The sequence below is a fragment of the Pseudophryne corroboree genome, chromosome 6 (assembly GCF_028390025.1).
Source record: "Pseudophryne corroboree isolate aPseCor3 chromosome 6, aPseCor3.hap2, whole genome shotgun sequence".
Lineage (NCBI taxonomy): Eukaryota > Metazoa > Chordata > Amphibia > Anura > Myobatrachidae > Pseudophryne > Pseudophryne corroboree.
The window spans coordinates 700,055,570-700,077,539 of NC_086449.1; the positions used below are offsets into that span (position 1 = coordinate 700,055,570).

The 21,970-nt window shown below is 47.5% G+C and overlaps 2 protein-coding genes across 5 annotated transcripts in view; one reads left to right on the forward strand and one right to left on the reverse strand.

Moving 5' to 3' along the window:
* ATOX1 (antioxidant 1 copper chaperone) overlaps nucleotides 1-10,541 on the reverse strand; it is a 44,054-nt gene extending 33,513 nt beyond the window's left edge. Inside the window, exon 1 of the mRNA XM_063928341.1 lies at nucleotides 10,389-10,541. Coding sequence (XP_063784411.1) covers nucleotides 10,389-10,520 — 132 coding nt within the window. The 5' untranslated portion in view covers nucleotides 10,521-10,541. The remainder of the gene's footprint in view (nucleotides 1-10,388) is intronic.
* Nucleotides 10,540-21,970, forward strand: part of G3BP1 (G3BP stress granule assembly factor 1) — a 227,677-nt gene continuing 216,246 nt past the window's right edge. For 2 of the 4 annotated variants that reach the window (XM_063928340.1, XM_063928335.1), the window contains exon 1: nucleotides 10,540-10,683. In XM_063928340.1, the coding sequence (XP_063784410.1) occupies nucleotides 10,604-10,683 (80 nt within the window). In that variant the 5' untranslated portion in view covers nucleotides 10,540-10,603. Of the gene's footprint in view, nucleotides 10,684-10,736; nucleotides 10,760-21,970 lie in introns of those variants that run through there. The other 2 variants (XM_063928336.1, XM_063928338.1) reach the window with 2 other exon arrangements.

A 21,970-nucleotide genomic window follows, 5' to 3' on the forward strand; every position in this document is an offset into this window, starting at 1 on the left:
CCTTTCTGGGCCCTTGTATGTGATTTTTAGTACATTTGGGGAATGTTAATTCTAAATATAAGGTTTAAAACCAGATAGTAATATGTCCCTGGGTTATTAACAGACTGACAAATCCTGCGTTTTACCAATGATTGTGTTCAACGATGGGCAGATTCCAACATGTTGGAAATCCTCAATTCTGACCCCAAAAAATTATGAGAACTGGTGAGCTGGGGATTTTTAACATGTTGCCGACTGGATAATTGAAGATCGGCAATCAGATTTGCCATCAGGGAATCAGTGATCAGCTCAATTGAAAACAACTCTATGGGCATAACATGGGTTTGGGCTGAACAGTCTCTACTCCCTCCAATCTGATGACATCCAATTGCACCAACAATATGTGGCTCCTGTTACCATCAGTAACTTATGTTAGTTTGCCATTTTTCCTTTGGACGTCAAACATATATTCCTGAAAGACTGGCAAATAGTAAACTTAAGTGTAACCTTCACCTACAAACATCAGTCTTTATGTGAAGAGCCAATATCGAGCCTATCAATTTAAGACTTATTGGTGTGTACACACAGCGAGATATTTTCTTACGATTTTGACTATAGTAAAAATCGTAAGAAAAGTTAGTGCAGATCGCAAGGTGAAAGTCACGGTCCTGCGCAGTCTGCATCGCAAGCCTAGACAGACTGTGCAGGCAAGTCAATTTTGACTATCTCGTAGAAAAGATAGTCAAAATTGACACTTAGCCAAAATCGGACACAGTCAGTAACGCAAGCACAGTCATTATGTGCTTGCGATGCCGACCTAGCCCCTGTCGCATAGTGAGAATCGGGGTTAGCCCGAATCTCACCGTGTGTATGCACCTTATGACTTCCCACTTTGTGCCTCATGCCTCAGTGATGAGATCCAACAAACTGCATAGATATTGGCTCAGCCACTGTAGAAGATGGTTCCACATCAAGTAGCTTATGGGTGGCACCATGGCAAAGAGACTGGCATTAAGGCCTCACAACACTGTGGTCATAGGTACTTAGGATTTCTACACTAGGTCGACATGTTCTAGGTCGACAGGTCAAAAGGTCGACATGAGTTTTTCACAATTTTTTTCTTTTTTTGAACCTTTTCTTACTTAACGATCCACGTGGACTACGATTGGAACGGTAATCTGTGCCGAGCGAAGCGAAGGCACCATGCCCGAAGCATGGTGAGCAAACGCGGTGCACTAATTGGGGTTCCCGGTCACTCTACGAAGAAAACGACACCAAAATAACATTAAAAACTCATGTCGACCTTTTGACCTGTCGACCTAAAGACCCTGTCGACCTAGACACCCTGTCGACCTAGTTACTGTCGACCAATAGTGGTCGACCTAGACATTGTCGACCTAGTTACTGTTGACTTTCAATACCACACCCTGCACGGGATAGGCTGACCATACTAGCCCTTTAAACTGGGACACTCATGAATTACACAGGTTCTGCGGCTGGCTGGCTTCAAGCCTGCATTTCACCTAGCTTTAATCAGACACAATACCTGTGTAATCCATGAGTGTCCCAGTATAAAGGGATAGTATGGTCAGCCTACTTCACAAACAATTTAAATATTTTTCCTAGCACAGACTAATACAAGCATAAAATGTATTCAGAGTAAGGGGTCTGGCATTCATATAGGAATAATGTTTATGGTTCTCCATTATCTTGCAGATGGACAATGTGTGTGCATTTATTTACACAGCACTGTGCATTTAGTTTGAGGGTCTAAAGCAGGCCTGGCCAACCTGCGGCTCTCCAGATGTTGTAAAACTACACATCCCAGCATGCCCTGCCACAACTTTTGCATTCCCTAATAGCAAAACTGTGGCATGGCATGCTGGGATTTGTAGTTTAACAACAGCTGGAGAGCCACAGGTTGGCCAGGCCTGGTCTAAAGGTCAGTGATTTTCTTGCAGGCAATTAGAAACAAATGTAATCTGGCTGCTCCTTAACACTGTAAAGCCGAATACACACGGTACGATATAACTACCGATGTGGACTATATAGTTCATATCAGTAGAAAACGTAGTGCATATTACACCGGGTGTACACACCTTGTGATGCGGATGCGCGGTCCCACAGGGTCGGCATCGCAAGGAAAAATTGACTGTGCAGGCAGGCCAATATTGACTATATCAGCGGTTCATGCCCCCAGCCAGATCACATAGTCAATATCGGCTGTAGTCTGCATCACACTGTGTACAGTATGCGGCTTAACAGTCACAACTTATTCTGTACCAGAGGCCATGCTGCTCCAGCAGCCATACAACCCAGACCATGACAGCAGCATCACCACCACCCATACTGTACCAGAAGCCAACAGCACCAATGCCCAGACCGTACCAGTAGCAAACACTGCTATGTCAGCAGCCACCACCAACACTGTACCATCAGCCACTATCACACCATTAACTAGAACATACTGTCAAAGTCGAAAAATATCATGTTGCATATGCCTTGTACTAACCCCTCATGCACATGCCCGCTGCGCGTGCACACACTCTGCCGTGCGTGCAAATATACGCAATTTGCGTAAAGATCGCTCCGGCGATCACGCGCGTGGGATGCGCATTTACGGTAGAGTTTGTAAGCGTCTAGCGTGCGACTCGATCGTAGCATATTTAACCCATATAGTGTGTTTTGTATTTAATATTCCCCTAGACAATGTCAGCGAGTATGTTTAGTTTAAGCTGTTCCTGGACAGGGGGATTCCTCTTTACATGATAGGAAGGGTCAGACAAAGGTTGAAAGGTGGTGTCTAGTATCCAGCTGTAGGGTATTTTAAGGGTAATATTCCGATGCTAGTCAGGAAAGGATCGCTCGCTCCTGCGTATAGTTATGTACAAATGTAGTTTATGAACATTAACTGTATTTGCTGTAAATTACACATGCGGCTGGAATCCTGAGGATACCTCCCACCAGAGCAGTTGGGGAAAGACACAGCCCACCTGTTCAAATCCACCTATGACCTTTGCTATAATGTAGAGACACATCCCTGTGTTCAATGAACAATGAGATACAAGGTACCATTGTATTGTGAATGTATGTTGTGCTATATAAAGACCACCATTGCCTGGCCAGCCTCACTCTCTCTGAAGGCTTTCTCCCTGAATGCTGATGACTGGATCCAGGTCGCGCATGCGAATCATCCCCACGTATGTATTATTCTCTGTAGCCATTTTGTTCGCCATTTATGTTCTCATTTGTTCGCTCTTGTTTGCAATTGTTCGCCATTGTTCACATTATTTTCTGTTATTCTATTTAGATTTCTATGTTAGTTTGTAGTGTATAACTTGTATTGTGTTTCCCTTTTTCTCTAAACCATCCACGGCGGTGTTAGAGCTGCTGTGGTTTTTAAATCCAAACCAGGTCTTGTATTTTCACTGTTTACTGCAAAGAGCTTTACTTAGCGTCTCAATCGCTCAAACAGCATACACATTGTTAAGGTTTTTAAGCGTTACATCATTGTAGTATCTGACTACTAAGGTTTAGAGAATAAGCATATTCTTACTGTGTTTGATTAATAAGGTTTACTGCGTATCATTCTGTGAGTGTCTGCGCCGCTCGTGTCTCACTCTCACGGCGCAGCGTCTGCTACGCCAGTAGCGTAGCAGTACGGTACTCGGTACGCCTATAGCGTACTTGATACGGAGCGTGAATCCGTGAGCGTACGTGTCGCTCGTGCGTCGCGCCCACGGCCTAGCGTCTGTTACGCTAAGTACGTACCCCTACGGTACTCAGTACGCAAATAGCGTACTCAGTCTGTAATAGTGTATAGCTTTATGTTTAATGGTAATAAATTGACATTATCAATACACTACCAGCACCTACACTATTAAAGTCAGCATCTCGGCAAGCAACACTGTACCAGCAGCTAGCACCATCACTACTAACACTGTACCATCACTACTAACACTGTACCAGCACCATCACTACTAACACTGTACCAGCAGCTAGCACCATCACTACTAACACTGTACCAGCACCATCACTACTAACACTGTACCAGCACCATCACTACTAACACTGTACCATCACTACTAACACCGTATCAGCAGCTAGCACCATCACTACTAACACTGTGCCAACAGCCAGCACCATCACTACTAACACTGTACCAGCACCATCACTACTAACACCGTATCAGCAGCTAGCACCATCACTACTAACACCGTACCAGCCCCATCACTACTAACACTGTACCAGCCCCATCACTACTAACACCGTACCAGCCCCATCACTACTAACACCGTACCAGCCCCATCACTACTAACACCGTACCAGCCCCATCACTACTAACACCATACCAGCCCCATCACTACTAACACCATACCATCACTACTAACACCGTATCAGCAGCTAGCACCATCACTACTAACACTGTGCCAACAGCCAGCACCATCACTACTAACACTGTACCAGCACCATCACTACTAACACTGTGCCAACAGCCAGCACCATCACTACTAACACTGTACCAGCACCATCACAACTAACACTGTATCAGCAGCTAGCACCATCACTACTACCAGCACCATCACTACTAACACTGTACCAGCAGCTAGCACCATCACTACTAACACTGTACCAGCACCATCACTACTAACACTGTACCAGCACCATCACTACTAACACTGTACCAGCAGCTAGCACCATCACTACTAACACTGTACCAGCACCATCACTACTAACACTGTACCAGCACCATCACTACTAACACTGTACCAGCACCATCACTACTAACACTGTACCAGCACCATCACTACTAACACTGTACCAGCACCATCACTACTAACACCGTATCAGCAGCTAGCACCATCACTACTAACACTGTGCCAACAGCCAGCACCATCACTACTAACACTGTACCAGCACCATCACTACTAACACCGTATCAGCAGCTAGCCCCATCACTACTAACACCGTACCAGCCCCATCACTACTAACACTGTACCAGCACCATCACTACTAACACTGTACCAGCACCATCACTACTAACACTGTACCAGCCCCATCACTACTAACACTGTACCAGCCCCATCACTACTAACACTGTACCAGCACCATCACTACTAACACTGTACCAGCCCCATCACTACTAACACTGTACCAGCCCCATCACTACTAACACTGTACCATCACTATTAACACCGTATCAGCAGCTAGCACCATCACTACTAACACTGTGCCAACAGCCAGCACCATCACTACTAACACTGTACCAGCCCCATCACTACTAACACTGTACCAGCCCCATCACTACTAACACTGTACCAGCCCCATCACTACTAACACTGTACCAGCACCATCACTACTAACACTGTACCAGCCCCATCACTACTAACACTGTACCAGCCCCATCACTACTAACACTGTACCATCACTATTAACACCGTATCAGCAGCTAGCACCATCACTACTAACACTGTGCCAACAGCCAGCACCATCACTACTAACACTGTACCAGCACCATCACTACTACCAGCACCATCACTACTAACACTGTACCAGCAGCTAGCACCATCACTACTAACACTGTACCAGCACCATCACTACTAACACTGTACCAGCAGCTAGCACCATCACTACTAACACTGTACCAGCACCATCACTACTAACACTGTACCAGCACCATCACTACTAACACTGTACCAGCACCATCACTACTAACACTGTACCAGCACCATCACTACTAACACCGTATCAGCAGCTAGCACCATCACTACTAACACTGTACCAGTCCCATCACTACTAACACTGTACCAGCACCATCACTACTAACACTGTACCAGCCCCATCACTACTAACACTGTACCAGCCCCATCACTACTAACACTGTACCAGCACCATCACTACTAACACCGTATCAGCACCATCACTACTAACACTGTACCAGCACCATCACTACTAACACCGTATCAGCAGCTAGCACCATCACTACTAACACTGTACCAGCCCCATCACTACTAACACTGTACCAGCACCATCACTACTAACACTGTACCAGCCCCATCACTACTAACACTGTACCAGCCCCATCACTACTAACACTGTACCAGCCCCATCACTACTAACACTGTACCAGCCCCATCACTACTAACACTGTACCAGCCCCATCACTACTAACACTGTACCAGCCCTATCACTACTAACACTGTACCAGCCCCATCACTACTAACACTGTACCAGCCCCATCACTACTAACACTGTACCAGCCCCATCACTACTAACACTGTACCAGCCCCATCACTACTAACACTGTACCAGCCCCATCACTACTAACACTGTACCATCACTACTAACACCGTATCAGCAGCTAGCACCATCACTACTAACACTGTGCCAACAGTCAGCACCATCACTACTAACACTGTACCAGCCCCATCACTACTAACACTGTACCAGCCCCATCACTACTAACACTGTACCAGCCCCATCACTACTAACACTGTACCAGCCCCATCACTACTAACACTGTACCAGCCCCATCACTACTAACACTGTACCAGCAGCAAGCGCCATCACTACTAACACTGTACCAGCAGCCAGCACCGCCAGTGCCAACACTGTAATAGCAGTCAGCACCACCATTGCCAACAATGTAATAGTAGCCAGCACCACCACTGTAATAGCAGTCCGATCCTGTCAGCATCACCACTACCAACAGCATAGTGGATAATATCACTGTATCAGAGCCAGCACTATACCAGCAGCCAGTACCTCCACTACCAACACTATCAGAAGTTACCCGCGCCTCATTCACACAAATCACTATGACAATGTTACCAGTATTTACCACGGTTGTCTCATTTAAGATTTCTGAACATCAATAAGGGTAATTAACAGTTTATTGAATAACATTTGAAGTATTTTAATGTAATAACTATGCCAGGGGCAGGTGCTGATAACTGTGTGACCCAGGGAAAACATATTTCGACCATCCCCCGCCCACTACTGTTGCATTACTTTCCAATCAATTCATTCCAGTGACTTGTACTAAAGCAGCATTTACAGAACGCTTTGCCTTTCTGCACTTTCTAAACACATATTTCAACCTCCAAAAAGGAATAGAAACTCTGCCCTAATACATTACTATTTTGCAGAACAAACAAGCATTAAATGATTGAAACACAATTAGAGGATATTGAGGGTTATTCAGACCTGATCGCTGTTGTGCAAATTTGCAAGCCGGACGATTATCGTTCAACTGCGCATGCGTACGGTTCACAGTACGCATGTGCAAGGCCAAACAGCGTAAAAATCCAGTGACTTTTTTGATCGCTAGCCGTACACAAGTTGATTGACAGGAAGCCGGCATTTGGGGGTGGTAACTGGCCATTTTCTCGGAGTGTCAGGAAAACGCAGGCGTGGCAAAGCGGATTCAGGGAGGGTGTGTGACGTCAGCTCTGGCCCCCATTAGTCTAAATCTATTGCACTGTAGGAGTAGGTCCTGGGCTACGCACACACTGGTGAAATCTTTTTATGGTGAGTTGCGAATGGATTTGCAGCTGACCGGCGATAGCCGAGATATTCGCAAGCCGTACGCAGACTTGCACAGGGTGGGTACTCACTCTCTATGGGCGGCGAATACCTGATCGCACACCTCTGCAAATTCGCAGAGGAGAGATCAGGTCTGAATAACCCCCATTGTTCATTAATTATATAAATCCAGCAAAACCGCTTTATTTTTCACTCTAGAGCAGGGATGGGTAATAAACAGCCCTCCAGCTGCTGTAGAACTACACAACCCAGCATTCTCTGGTGTCCCTCACATGGTATACGTTTAATTTTCCCGCTGTCGGGATCCCGGCGTTCAGGATACCGATGCCAGAATCGCACAGCTGGCTATGCCGGCCTCACATTGCCTGTATATTACAAGGGAAATCTATCAGAATTGTGCACACTGGTTGGGATAGATGTGCAGCAGTTTATAGGCAGCGCAGCCATTCAGAGAGATTATGCACAGTTTATTACTGTTTTTCTTACTTGCTCATAAAAGAATAAACTTGTTTTTATGAGATTTCCCTTAAGACTACAAGCCATGTATCACTTGGGCTGTGGTGTGGGAAATCAGGGTGAATTCTTTTAGTTCCACCAAAGAAATAAACATTTATTTGTTCCTCCATTATTGACATTCCATAATAACTCCCAGCACTCTGGCTATACAGGAAATAGACTTCTGGCAGGTGGAGAGTCGCCCACTGTGACATCACTGCTTTCTGCGGCTCTACTTTGCAGAAACTACACCTACCATCATGCACAGCATGCATTACATAATCTAGTTCAGGTGAGTTGCATGAACTTGGTGGAAGAGAGTGTTAGAGGGGGCCATTTAAGATGCATTTTTATTGCCCATTGCCTATGTTCAAATTTAAGGTGCCCATACACTTATGCGACTTCTCAGAGGGAGACGTTGCATAAGATTTCCCTTGAACCGCCTGGCAGCTTCCCGGGCGGCAGGATCGTATGCGGTCCTTTTGCATACGATTTATCATATGTGATCCCAGCCATGGCTGCGGGATCCGAGATATCTTTAGTTCAGTACTTCCGATCTAGGGGCGCCGTTCCGATACTCACAGGACCACGCATCGGATTGGAGGTAAAACACATGCGAGTTGCCCATTTTCATCTGATTTATAGGCCCAAAACGTCAGAATCGGATGAAATCAGGCAAAAATCGCACTATTGTGGTGGTGGATTCTTCCGCTAAAAGCAGACTTATTGGCCATTGTTTTTACTATGACAACTGCATGTAGTTTGCATATCTCCCAACTGTCCAGATTTCAGCAGGACTGTCCCCGCCGCAGGTGTCCCACGGCAAGGGGAAGGGGGGTGGGTGGGGCAGGATTACTGTGCTGGGAGAGTTTGCGGGCTTAGCATGCCTCCCAAATGTGCACACCATGGGGCGTGAGGCAATGCCCATGTTTTGGGAGCATGCCGTTCAAGAGTCCTGGCAACCCGCATGGTTGACAAGCACAAAAGGTAGACATGTAAAAGATCCACAGGTACAAAAGGCTGACAGGTTCAAATGGTCGGGATGTAGTCAGGATCCCGGTGGTCGGAATACAGACACTGGGATCCCGACAATCAGAATGCCGGCAGCGCCGCCATAGCTATTCCCACTCCTGGTTGTCATTGTGTCGCTGCCCTGCTGGCATTCTGGCGGTTGGGATCCCGGCGTCGGTATTCTGACCGCTGGGATCCTGTACTCAACCCCAAATGGTCGTCACACACAAGTTTTTTTTATTACTTTATAAACTTTTTCATCATTTACCATCCACATGGACTATGATTGGGAATGGTAACATGCACCGAAACGGGCACCGTGACCTAACGGATATACTAATTAGAACATGTGGTTTAACATAGAAAATGACACCCCAACCTCTTCACAGTGTCAACCCTTTCTATCTGTCAACCTCTGCAAGCGTCTACCTTTCACATGACGCTGCTGACTTATTGCATGACAACCATATGGGGTCGACCTATTGACTGTTGACCCAATGATCCACATCTCCATGCGATATAGATAAGAAGTGAAGTAGCAATGGTGTCACAAAAACAAAAGGTTATCCTATGCCAAGTCAAACGTGGCACAGCACTAACCTAGGGCACCATATAAAGCGGGGGAGGGACAGCAGCTGTTTTTTTTTTAAAGAATACATCTGCAAGTATTTTTCACTTAAACTTTACTCCAAAACTGCTGACAGATTTACATTGTGTGCCCCTCCCCCCTCCAGTGTCCACATGGGACACAGCTATTACAGTATGTATAACCCGAACATCCCAACCACAGCGCTATAGACTGGAGGGGTCTGGGACTGAGGGTCGACAGCACAAAGGTCGACACCTTAGGTCGACGCCAATTGGTCGACACACCTAAGGTCGACAGGAACAAGGTCGACATGGGAAAAGGTCGACATGAGTTTTTTATGTTTTTTTGGTGTCGTTTTCTTCGTAGAGTGACCGGGAACCCCAATTAGTGCACCGCATCCCCTCGCCATGCTTCGGGCATGGTGCCTTCGCTCCGCTACCGCTTCGCTCTGCACACTTTACTGTTCCAATCGTAGTCCACGTGGATCGTTAAGTATGAAAAGGTTGAAAAAAAGAAAAAAAATCGTGAAAAACTCATGTCGACCTTGTTCCTGTCAACCTTTTGTCCATGTCGACCTAAGGTGTGTCGACCAATTGGCGTCGACCTGGAGTCCGGATACCAGACTGGAGATACATAACAACAGACGAGGAACAGGAGCTGAGCTGTGTAAGATGTAATCTTACATAAATGTGCAGCCCTCGAGCCAGCCTCATTCACTTCTGCAGGATTTAGCATTCCAGCCACCTGCTGAGAACACAGACTCACTTACCGGCATGTTGAGCGGCAGCAGCGAGTGGGGAAGCAGCAGGATGTATATGGTGTGACAGCTCAGCGCCCTCTCTCCGCTGCTGGAAGGGAAACAGTGCACAGGCCCTGCCCTGCTTCCTGTCTTATGATACATAGGCGGAGCGTATCGTAATCGCTCTAGTCCAGCGCTGCTGGGAGGAGAAGCTCTCTTTCTCTCCCCTGGAAAACACATAGGACATGATGCTGCTGCCATCTTCTGGTTTGCATGGTCAAAGTGAGGAGAACACAGTTATCATCATGGGAGACCCCAGCACACAGTATGTACACCCTGCTCCTCTCTCTCCGGGGGAATAAAGGCTGCTAGAGCCCTGGTGCAGGCAGTAGCTTCAGTCGGTAGGTGGCCGGGCCCTGTGTGATCTGGAACTCGCTGATAAGTTCTGTCCTGTTCTCTTCTTCCTGTTTTCTAACTTGTTGGGACTTGCAGTGTAACGCACAGCGCCTGGCATGGCTGCTGTCACTGAGAGTGGCATTGTGTACTGGTGGGAAGACATTGTAGGATCTACTGTGACCTGTCCAAGCTCCTGCTGACAACTTATTCTGACACTTATTAATCACTTTGCCCTATACCCTAGTCACCCACACCCTAGATCAGGCATTCCCAACCGCGATCCTCAAGGCACGCTGACAGTGCAGGTTTTAGTGATATCCAGGCCTGAACACAGGTGACTTAATTAGTACCTCAGTTATTTTGATTTAATCATCTGTGCTGCAGCCTGGATATCACTAAAACCTGCACTGTTGGTGTGCCTTGAGGACTGCGGTTGGGAATGCCTGCCCTAGATCATTGGGTCTTCAACCTGTGGCCCTCCAGCTGCTGTGAAACTACACAGCCCAGCATGCCCTGCCACAAGTATGCTAAAACTGAGGCAGGGCATGCTGGGATGTGTAGTTCCACAGCTGCTGGAGGGCCGCAGGTTGAAGATGCATTCCTTAGACAGGAGAGTATCTGCATTGGGGCTGGATTCTCTGCTGTTTGCAGGTTGCAATGCACATGGATGGGTCTCATGTATTTCAGCATACTGCGCAAGCGCTAAAGAAATAAATCAGCTCTGTGCATGTGCCTGAGCAGGTATACTAACCGTGCATCTGTAATGGATGCGGTGCACGTGGGGCCCACATGCACACTCTGCAACCATGTTTAATACTTAACTCTCGAGTCGAGCGTCGACGCTGCAGCAGCAGCACAACTCACTGGGAAAATGGAGCTGTGGCTATTTTCCTGGATATTTGCGCATGTAAAGTAGAGAAGTCCTGGGGAACATGGCATGGGCACCATGTTCCCGGAGACCTGCAAATGCACAGTAGACTGGCACAATACCAGAGTCTACTGCGCTACAGCGAGGAGGGGCCCCTCCTCTCAAGCCACCCCTGAAACGCACACTGGGGGTAATTCCAAGTTGATCGCAGCAGGAAATTTTTTAGCAGTTGGGCAAAACCATGTGTACTGCAGGGGAGGCAGATATAATGTGCAGAAATAGTTCGATTTGGGTCGGTTATTTTATTTCTGTGCAGGGTAAATACTGGCTGCTTTATTTTTACACTGCAAATTAGATTGCAGATTGAACACACCACACCCAAATCTAATAGGCCCTACACACTTGCCGATTTTTAGAAAGATATGAACGATCTCGTTCATAAATTAACGAGAACTCGTTCATATCTTTCAGTGTGGAGACTCCAGCGATGAACGATGCGCGGCCCCGCGCTCGTTCATCGCTGGTCTCCCGTCGGCTGTGCATGCAGGCCAATATGGACGATCTCGTCCATATTTGCCTGCACTTCAATGCAGCCGCGTGACGGGGGGAGTGAAGAAACTTCACTCCCCCCGTCACTGCCCCCCCGCCGCCGGGTCGCTCGTCGGACGTATCCGCCGTCGGGCATCTCGGCGGCGGGTCGGCCAGTGAGTAGGGCCCCTAACTCTCTCTGCACATGTTATATCTGCCTCCCCTGCAGTGCACATGGTTTTGCCCAACTGCTAAAAAATTTGCTGCTGCGAACAACTTGGAATTACCCCCACTGACGGATTGATCTGTCTGTGCAGTGGGCGTTACTGCATGGAACTGTTCTGCGTCGGGAGCGTTTGCCGGCTTCCATTTTTTTGATCGTAGTGTGCGGATAGAGATGGGACACCTGTCTCAGGCGGATGTTTTGCACCCAGCATGGGGATGGTGTAAGTTCTAGTACTTTGACTATACATGGGTGGATATTTTTTTTTTTTTGTTCAGACATTTAGAAACATTGTTTATCCATAATAAAATAACACAATACATAATATTTTACATTTCTTTTTATTTAACACAGCACAGTTGCTTACTTTTTTTTAAAGTTTGAGTTAAATCGGCTTTCTTGCCTTTATGTATCTCTAAATATAACCCTTTTGTGTCTAAGGACAAGGGACTAAACCAGTGGTTTCCAAACTTTTCTGAATCACGGCGCCCTAGAATATCAGAATCTTTTTACGGCACCCCTAGGCCAAAAATTTCTTATTGAGAAATTTAGAAAGAAATATTACATGAAGTAGATCGCGTTTATATGTCATCCTTAGGGTCAGTTGTGTGGTGAGGGACAAGATTTGCTTCTGTTAGGCCACATATTTTAGGACTGGCAGCCACCAGCACTGGTTTTGCCTATTATATTGACCATGAATAATTTGAATTGGTCCTGGACCACCGACCCAGGGTACCCCTGCAAGTGTCCCGAGGCACCCCAGGGAGCCACGGCACACAGTTTGGGAACTTCTGGACTAAACACTGCAGGGGTTCAAATGTGGAAGGGAACTCATTTAAAAGTCCCCACCCACTTATAGTTGTGTTAGCTTGGACCCATGAGGGGCAGGGCTTAATTACCTCATCATGCTGGGATTTTGCTGATGTCATTAAGCCAGTGGTTCCCAAACTTCTTTGAATCACGGCACTGTTGAATATCAGAAAGTTTTTCACTGCACCCCTAGACCAAAAGTTTTTTATTGAGAAGGTTAGAAGAAAATATCAAATCAAGTAAAAATAGGATTTTAATTACCTACCGCTAAATCCTTTTCTCGTAGTCCGTAGAGGATGCTGGGGTCCACATTAGTACCATGGGGTATAGACGGGTCCACCAGGAGCCATTGACACTTTAAGAGTTTAAGAGTGTGGGCTGGCTCCTCCCTATATGCCCCTCCTACCAGACTCGGTCTAGAAACTGTGCCTGAGGAGATGGACATCTTCGAGATAAGGATTTAACAGATAGTGGCGAGATTCATACCAGCTCACACATACAAGGCAAACCAAGCTAACAAGCTTAAAACTCAGCAAAAGCTGAAACATTACTTAACCAAGTAACAAAAACAGTACTCAACCAAGAACAAAGTTGAACTGAACCAGATAACCACTGCAGGATCACGAAGAGCTGGGCGGGCGCCCAGCATCCTCTGCGGACTACAAGAAAAGGATTTACCGGTAGGTAATTAAAATCCTATTTTCTCTTACGTCCTAGAGGATGCTGGGGTCCACATTAGTACCATGGGGATGTACCAAAGCTCCCAGAACGGGAGGGAGAGCGCGGAGGCTCCTGCAGAACTGACTGAACAAACCTCAGGTCCTCAGAGGCCAAAGTATCGAACTTGTAGAACTTGGCAAACGTGTTCGACCCAGACCAAGTAGCCACTCGGCAAAGTTGTAAAGCCGAGACACCCTGGGCAGCCGCCCAGGAAGAACCCACCTTATGAGTAGGAGTGGGCCTTAACAGATTTTGGACACGGCAATCCTGCTGTAGAATATGCATGCTGGATAGTGAAGCTAATCCAGCGAGAAATCGTCTGCTTAGAAGCAGGACACCCAATTTTCTTGGGATCATACAGGACAAACAAAGACTCCGGTTTTCTGTGACGAGCAGTCTTCTTCAAAGCCCTCACCACGTCCAAGGACTTTGATGGAATTGAGGAGTCAGCCACTGGCACCACAATAGGTTGGTTGATATGAAAAGCCGACACAACCTTTGGAAGGAAATGCAGAATCTAAGGCCAACAAAGTGACAGCCTTCCACGTGAGAAACTTGACCTCAACCTCATGTAGAGGCTCAAACCAATCCGATTGCAGGAACTGCAACACCACTTTCAGATCCCAGTGTGCCATCGGTGCCACAAAGGGAGGCTGGATGTGCAGAACCCCTTTCAAAAAGGTCTGAACCTCAGGGAGGGCAGCCAATTGTTTCTAGAAAAAAAAATAGATAAGGCCGAAATTTGGACCTTTATGGATCCGAAACGCAGACCCATAGCCACACTTGCTTGCAAGAAGCAGAGAAACCGTCCAAGTTGAAACTCCACCGTAGGAAATTTCTTGGATTCACACCAAGACACATTTTTTCCAAATGCGATGGTAATGTTTAGACGTTACCCCTTTCCTAGCCTGTATCAGGGTAGGAATTACCTTGCTCGGAATACCCTTACGGGCTAAGATCTGGCGTTCAGCCGTCAAACGTAGCCCTGGTAAGTCCTGATAAGCGAATGGCCCCTGTTGCAGAAGGTCCTTGCGAAGAGGAAGAGGCCACGGTTCTTCCAGCAGTAGATCCACGCTCGCCTTTGCTAGTCCAGAGCAATGAGAATTGCCTGAACCCTTGTTCTCTTTATGAGCTTTAGAATTCTTGGAATGAGTGGAAGTGGAACACATACACTGACTTGAACACCCACAGAGTTACCAGGGCATCCACCACCACTGCTTGTGGGTCTCTTGACTTGGAACAGTACCTCCGGAGTTTCCTGTTGAGACGTGAGGCCATCATGTCTATTTGAGGCACGCCCCAATGACTGGTCGTGTCTGTGAACACCTCCGGATGAAGGCCCCATTCTCCTGGATGGAGATTGTCTGCTGAGGAAGTCCGCTTCCCAGTTGTCCACTCCTGGAAGGAAGATTGCTGCCAATGCGTGCCTTTCTGCCCAGAGGAGGATTCTTGTCACCTCTGACATTGCAGCCCTGCTCTTTGTTCCTCCCTGTCGGTTTATGTAGGCCACCGCCATCACATTGTCCGACTGTACTTGAATGGCCCGATCTTGTAGAAGATGATATGCTTGGAGAAGACCGTTGTACATAGCTCTTAGTTCCAGAATGTTTATTGGAAGAATGGCTTCCTGATTTGACCATCTTCTGCTGCTTTCACATCGCAAAACCTGCTTTTGAAACGGTTCTTTAAACGGTTCTTAAAACGGGTCTGAGCAGTTAAACCCCCTTCACATCGCATGTTGTAACCAGTATATTACCATTTCATTACCGTTTTGGTACCTTTCACACTGAACCTGTTTCACCCATACAAAACAGTGGTTGTCATTTTAAATGTTTATTCCCTGCTTCTGCCTGGTGACATCACACATGGAGACAGCCTATCACCTTCTGGGGCTTGCAAATACCGTTTCAGACCCTTTCACACTGCACAATGAAACGGGTCTGAAACGGGCAGGACCCTGCTTTTTTACTGTTTCAAAATACCGGTATTTTGTAAACGGTAAATTGAAGGTGGCCCTTTCACATCGCAGCTCGAACCGTTTAGGAAGCCAGTAAAAAAGGCAATTTACCGGGTTCAAGCTGCGGTGTGAAAATAAGAATTTACTTACCGATAATTCTATTTCTCGTAGTCCGTAGTGGATGCTGGGGACTCCGTCAGGACCATGGGGTTTAGCGGCTCCGCAGGAGACAGGGCACAATAATAAAAGCTTTAGGATCAGGTGGTGTGCACTGGCTCCTCCCCCTATGACCCTCCTCCAAGCCTCAGTTAGGATACTGTGCCCGGACGAGCGCGCATAATAAGGAAGGATATTGAATCCCGGGTAAGACTCATACCAGCCACACCAATCACACCGTACAACCTGTGATCTGAACCCAGTTAACAGTATGATAACAACGAAGGAGCCTCTGAAAAGATGGCTCACAACAAGAATAACCCGATTTTTGTAACAATAACTATGTACAAGTATTGCAGACAATCCGCACTTGGGATGGGCGCCCAGCATCCACTACGGACTACGAGAAATAGAATTATCGGTAAGTAAATTCTTATTTTCTCTAACGTCCTAAGTGGATGCTGGGGACTCCGTCGGGACCATGGGGATTATACCAAAGCTCCCAAACGGGCGGGAGAGTGCGGATGACTCTGCAGCACCGAATGAAAGAACTCCAGGTCCTCCTCAGTCAGGGTGTGCCCCTGACCAAGTAGCAGCTCGGCAAAGTTGTAAAGCCGAGACCCCTCGGGCAGCCGCCCAAGATGAGCCCACTTCCTTGTGGAATGGGCTTTTACTGATTTTGGCTGTGGCAAGCCTGCCACAGAATGTGCAAGCTGAATTGTACTACAAATCCAGCGAGCAATCGTCTGCTTAGAAGCAGGAACACCCATCTTGTTGGGTGCATACAGGCTAAACAGCGAGTCAGATTTTCTGACTCCAGTCGTCCTGGAAACATATATTTTCAGGGCCCTGACAACGTCAAGTAACTTGGAGTCCTCCAAGTCCCTAGTAGCCGCAGGTACCACAATAGGTTGGTTCATGTGAAAAACAGAAAACACCTTAAGGAGAAATTGAGGACGAGTCCTCAATTCTGCCCTGTCAGAATGAAAAATTAAGTAAGGGCTTTTATATGATAAAGCCGCCCATTCTGACACACGCCTGGCTGAAGCCAGGGCTAATAGAATCTTCACCTTCCATGTGAAATATTTTAATTCCACAGTGGTGAGTGGATCAAACCAATGTGACTTTAGGAAACTCAAAACAACATTGAGATCCCAAGGTGCCACTGGGGGCACAAAAGGAGGCTGTATATGCAGTACCCCTTTTACAAACGTCTGAACTTCAGGCACTGAAGCCAGTTCTTTCTGGAAGAAATTTGACAGGGTCGAAATTTGAACCTTAATGGACCCTAATTTTAGGCCCATAGACAGTCCTGTTTTCAGGAAATGTAGGAAACGACCCAGTTGGAATTCCTCTGTAGGGACCTTCTTGGCCTCACACCACGCAACATATTTTCGCCAAATGCGGTGAAAATGTTTTGCGGTTACATCCTTCTTGGCTTCGACCAGGGTAGGGATGACTTCATCTGGAATGCCCTTTCAGGATCCGGCGTTCAACTGCCATGCCGTCAAACGCAGCCGCGGTAAGTCTTGGAACAGACAAGGCCCCTGCTGGAGCAGGTCCTTTCTTAAAGGTAGAGGCCACGGTTCTTCCGTGAGCATCTCTTGAAGTTCCGGGTACCAAGTCCTTCTTGACCCATCCGGAACCACGAGTATCGTTCTTACTCATCTCCTTCTTATGATTCTCAGTACTTTTGGTATGAGATGCATAGGAGGGAACACATACCCTGACTGGTACACCCACAGTGTTACCAGAGCGTCCACCGCTATTGCCTGAGGGTCCCTTGACCTGGCGCAATATTTGTCTAGTTTTTTTTGTTCAGGCGGGACGCCATCATGTCCACCTTTGGTTTTTCCCAACGGTTTACAATCATGTGGAAGACTTCCCGCTGAAGTCCCCACTCTCCCGGGTGGAGGTTATGCCTGCTGAGGAAGTTTGCTTCCCAGTTTTCCACTCCCGGAATTAACACTGCTGAGAGTGTTATCACATGATTTTTCGCCCAGCGAAGAATCCTTGCAGTTTCTGCCATTTCCCTCCTGCTTCATGTGCCGCCCTGTCTGTTTACGTGGGCGACTGCCGTGATGTTGTCCCACTGGATCAATACCGGCTGACCTTGAAGCAGAGGTCTTGCTAAGCTTAGAGCCTTGTAAATTGCCCTTAGCTCCAGTATATTTATGTGGAGAGAAGTCTCCAGACTTGATCACACTCCCTGGAAATTTTTTCCTTGTGTGACTGCTCCCCAGCCACTCAGGCTGGCATCCGTGGTCACCAGGACCCAGTCCTGAATGTCGAATCTGCGGCCCTTTCATAAATGAGCACTCTGCAGCCACCGCAGAAGAAAACACCCTTGTCCTTGGAGACAGGGTTATCCGCTGATGCATCTGAAGATGCGATCCGGACCATTTTCCCAGCAGATTCCACTGAAAGGTTTTTGCGTGAAATCTACCGAATGGGATCGCTTTGTAAGAAACCACCATTTTTCACAGGACCTTTGTGCAATGATGCACTGATACTTTTCCTGGTTTTAGGAGGTTCCTGACTAGCTCGGATAACTCCCTGGTCTTCTTCTCCGGAAGAAAACATCCTTTTCTAGACTGTGTCCAGAATCATTCCTAGGAACATTAGACGTGTCGTCGGAAAAAGCTGCGATTTTGGAATATTTAGAATCCACTCGTGCTGTCGTAGAACTACTTGAGATAGTGCTACTCCGACCGCCAACTGTTGTCTGGACCTTGCCCTTATCAGGAAAGCGTCCATATTTCTTTTAGGAAGAATCATCATTTCGGCCATTACCATGGTAAAGACCCGGGGTGCCGTGGACAATCCAAACGGCAGCGTCTGAACTGATAGTGACAGTTCTGTACCACGAACCTGAGCTACCCTTGGTGAGAAGGGCAAAATTTGGACATGTAGGTAAGCGTCCCTGATATCCAGTGACACCATATCGTCCTGGTTCGCTATCACTGCTCTGAGTGACTCCATCTTGATTTGAACCCTTGTATGTAATTGTTCAAATCTTTTAGATCTCACCGAGCCGTTTGGCTTCAGTACCACAATATAGTGTGGAATAATACCCCTTCCCTTGTTGTAGGAGGGGTACTTTGATTATCACCTGCTGGGAATACAGCCTGTGAATTTTTTTCCAATACTGCCTCCCTGTCGGAGGGAGACGTTGGTAAAGCAGACTTCAGGAACTTGTGAGGGGAAGACGTCTCGAATTTCCAATGTACACCTGGGATACTACGTGTAGGATCCAGGAGTCCACTTGCGAGTGAGCCCACTGCGTGCTGAAACTCTTGAGATGACCCCCCACCGCACCTGAGTCCGCTTGTATGGCCCCAGCGTCATGCTGCGGACTTGGCAGAAGCTGTGGAGGACTTCTGTTCCTGGGAATGGGCTGCCTGCTGCAGTCTTCTTCCCTTTCCTCTAACCCTGGGCAGATATGACTGGCCTTTTGCCCGCCTGCCTTTATGGGTACGAAAGGACTGAGACTGAAAAGACTGTGTCCTTTTCTGCTGAGATGTGACTTGGGGTAACAAAAGTGGATTTTTCAGCTGTTGCCATGGCCACCAGGTCCGATGGACCGCCCCTTTATACGGCAATACTTCCATGTGCCGTCTGGAATCTGCATCACCTGACCACTGTCGTGTCTATAAACATCGTCTGGCAGATATGGACATCACATCTACTCTTGATGCCAGAATGCAAATATCCCTCTGCGCATCTCGCATATATAGAAATGCATCCTTAAAATGCTCTATAGTCAATAAAATATTGTTCCTGTCAAGGGTATCAATATTTTCAGTCAGGAAATCCGACCAAGCCCCCCCAGCGCTGCACATCCAGGCTGAGGCGATTGCTGGTCGTAGTATAACACCAGTATGTGTGTATATACTTTTTAGGATATTTTTCAGCTTCCTATCAGCTGGCTCTTTGAGGGCGGCCGTATCTGGAGACGGTAACGCCACTTGTTTTTATAAGCGTGTGAGCGCCTTATCCACCCTAAGGTGTGTTTCCCAACTCGCCCTCACTTCTGGCGGGAAAGGGTATACCTCCAATAATTCTTCTATCGGAGGAAACCCACGTATCATCACACACTTTAATTTATCTGATTCAGGAAAAACTACAAGTAGATTATTCCCACCCTACATAATACCCTTATTTGTGGTACTTGTAGTATCAGAAATATGTAACACCTCCTTCATTGCCCTTAACATGTAACGTGTGGCCCTAAAGGAAAATACGTTTGTTTTTTTACCGTCGACACTGAAGTCAGTGTCCGTGTCTGTGTCTGTGTCGACCAACTGAGGTAAATGGACGTTTTTACAAGCCCCTGACGGTGTCTGAGACGCCTGGACAGGTACTAATTTGTTTGCCGGCCGTCTCATGTCGTCAACCGACCTTGCATCGTGTTGACATTATCACGTAATTCCTAAATAAGCCATCCATTCCGGTGTCGACTCCCTAGAGAGTGACATCACCAATACAGGCAATTTGCTCCGCCTCCTCACCAACATCGTCCTCCTACATGTCGACACACACGTACCGACACACAGCACACACACAGGGAATGCTCTGATAGAGGACAGGACCCCACTAGCCCTTTGGGGAGACAGAGGGAGAGTTTGCCAGCACACACCAAAAACGCTATAATTATACAGGGACAACCCCTTATACAAGTGTTTTCCCTTATAGCATTTTCACATATGTAATCATATCGCCAAATAAGTGCCCCCCCTCTCTGTTTTAACCCTGTTTCTGTAGTGCAGTGCAGGGGAGAGCCTGGGAGCCTTCCTCACAGCAGAGCTGAGCAGGAAAATGGCGCCGTGTGCTGAGGAGAATAGGCCCCGCCCCCTAAAACGGCGGGCTCTTCTCCCGGAGTTTGTGAGATCTGGCAGGGGTTAAATACATCCATATAGCCTCAAGGGCTATATGTGATGTATTTTAGCCATAAAAAAGGTATAATACATTGCTGCCCAGGGCGCCCCCCCCCAGCGCCCTGCACCCTCAGTGACCGCTGGTATGAAGTGTGCTGACAACAATGGCGCACAGCTGCAGTGCTGTGCGCTACCTTATGAAGACTGAAAGTCTTCTGCCGCCTGTTTCTGGACCTCTGGACCTCTTCAACTTCGGCATCTGCAAGGGGGGTCGGCGGCACGGCTCCGGGACGAACCCCAGGGTGAGACCTGTGTTCCGACTCCCTCTGGAGCTAATGGTGTCCAGTAGCCTAAGAAGCAAATCCATCCTGCACGCAGGTGAGTTTACTTCTCTCCCCTAAGTCCCTCGTAGCAGTGAGCCTGTTGCCAGCAGGACTCACTGAAAATAAAAAACCTAACTTAAACTTTTATTCTAAGCAGCTCAGGAGAGCCACCTAGATTGCACCCTTCTCGGCCGGGCACAAAAATCTAACTGAGGCTTGGAGGAGGGTCATAGGGGGAGGAGCCAGTGCACACCACCTGATCCTAAAGCTTTTATTATTGTGCCCTGTCTCCTGCGGAGCCGCTAAACCCCATGGCCCTGACGGAGTCCCCAGCATCCACTTAGGACGTTAGAGAAAGGGGTATTCCTTGGAAGGTTTCCCCTTGGGTGACTGCTCCCCAACCTCTGAGACTTGCATCCGTGGTCAGAAGGATCCAGTTCTGGATTCCGAACCTGCGGCCCTCCAGAAGGTGAGGCATTTGCAACAACTAGAGGAGCGAAATCCTTGCCTTCGGGGAGAGACATATCCTCTGGTGCATGTGCAGATGAGATCCCGACCATTTGTCTAGGAGATCCAGTTGGAAGGGTCGAGCCTGGAATCTCCCGTACTGTAGAGCCTTGTAGGAGACAACCATCTTCCCCAGAAGGCGAAAGCACTGATGAACTGATACCCGGGCAGGTTTCAAGACATGGATTGTATCACCAACGCTTTCTCTCTTGGAAGAAACACTCTCTGCACTTCCATATCTCCTTGT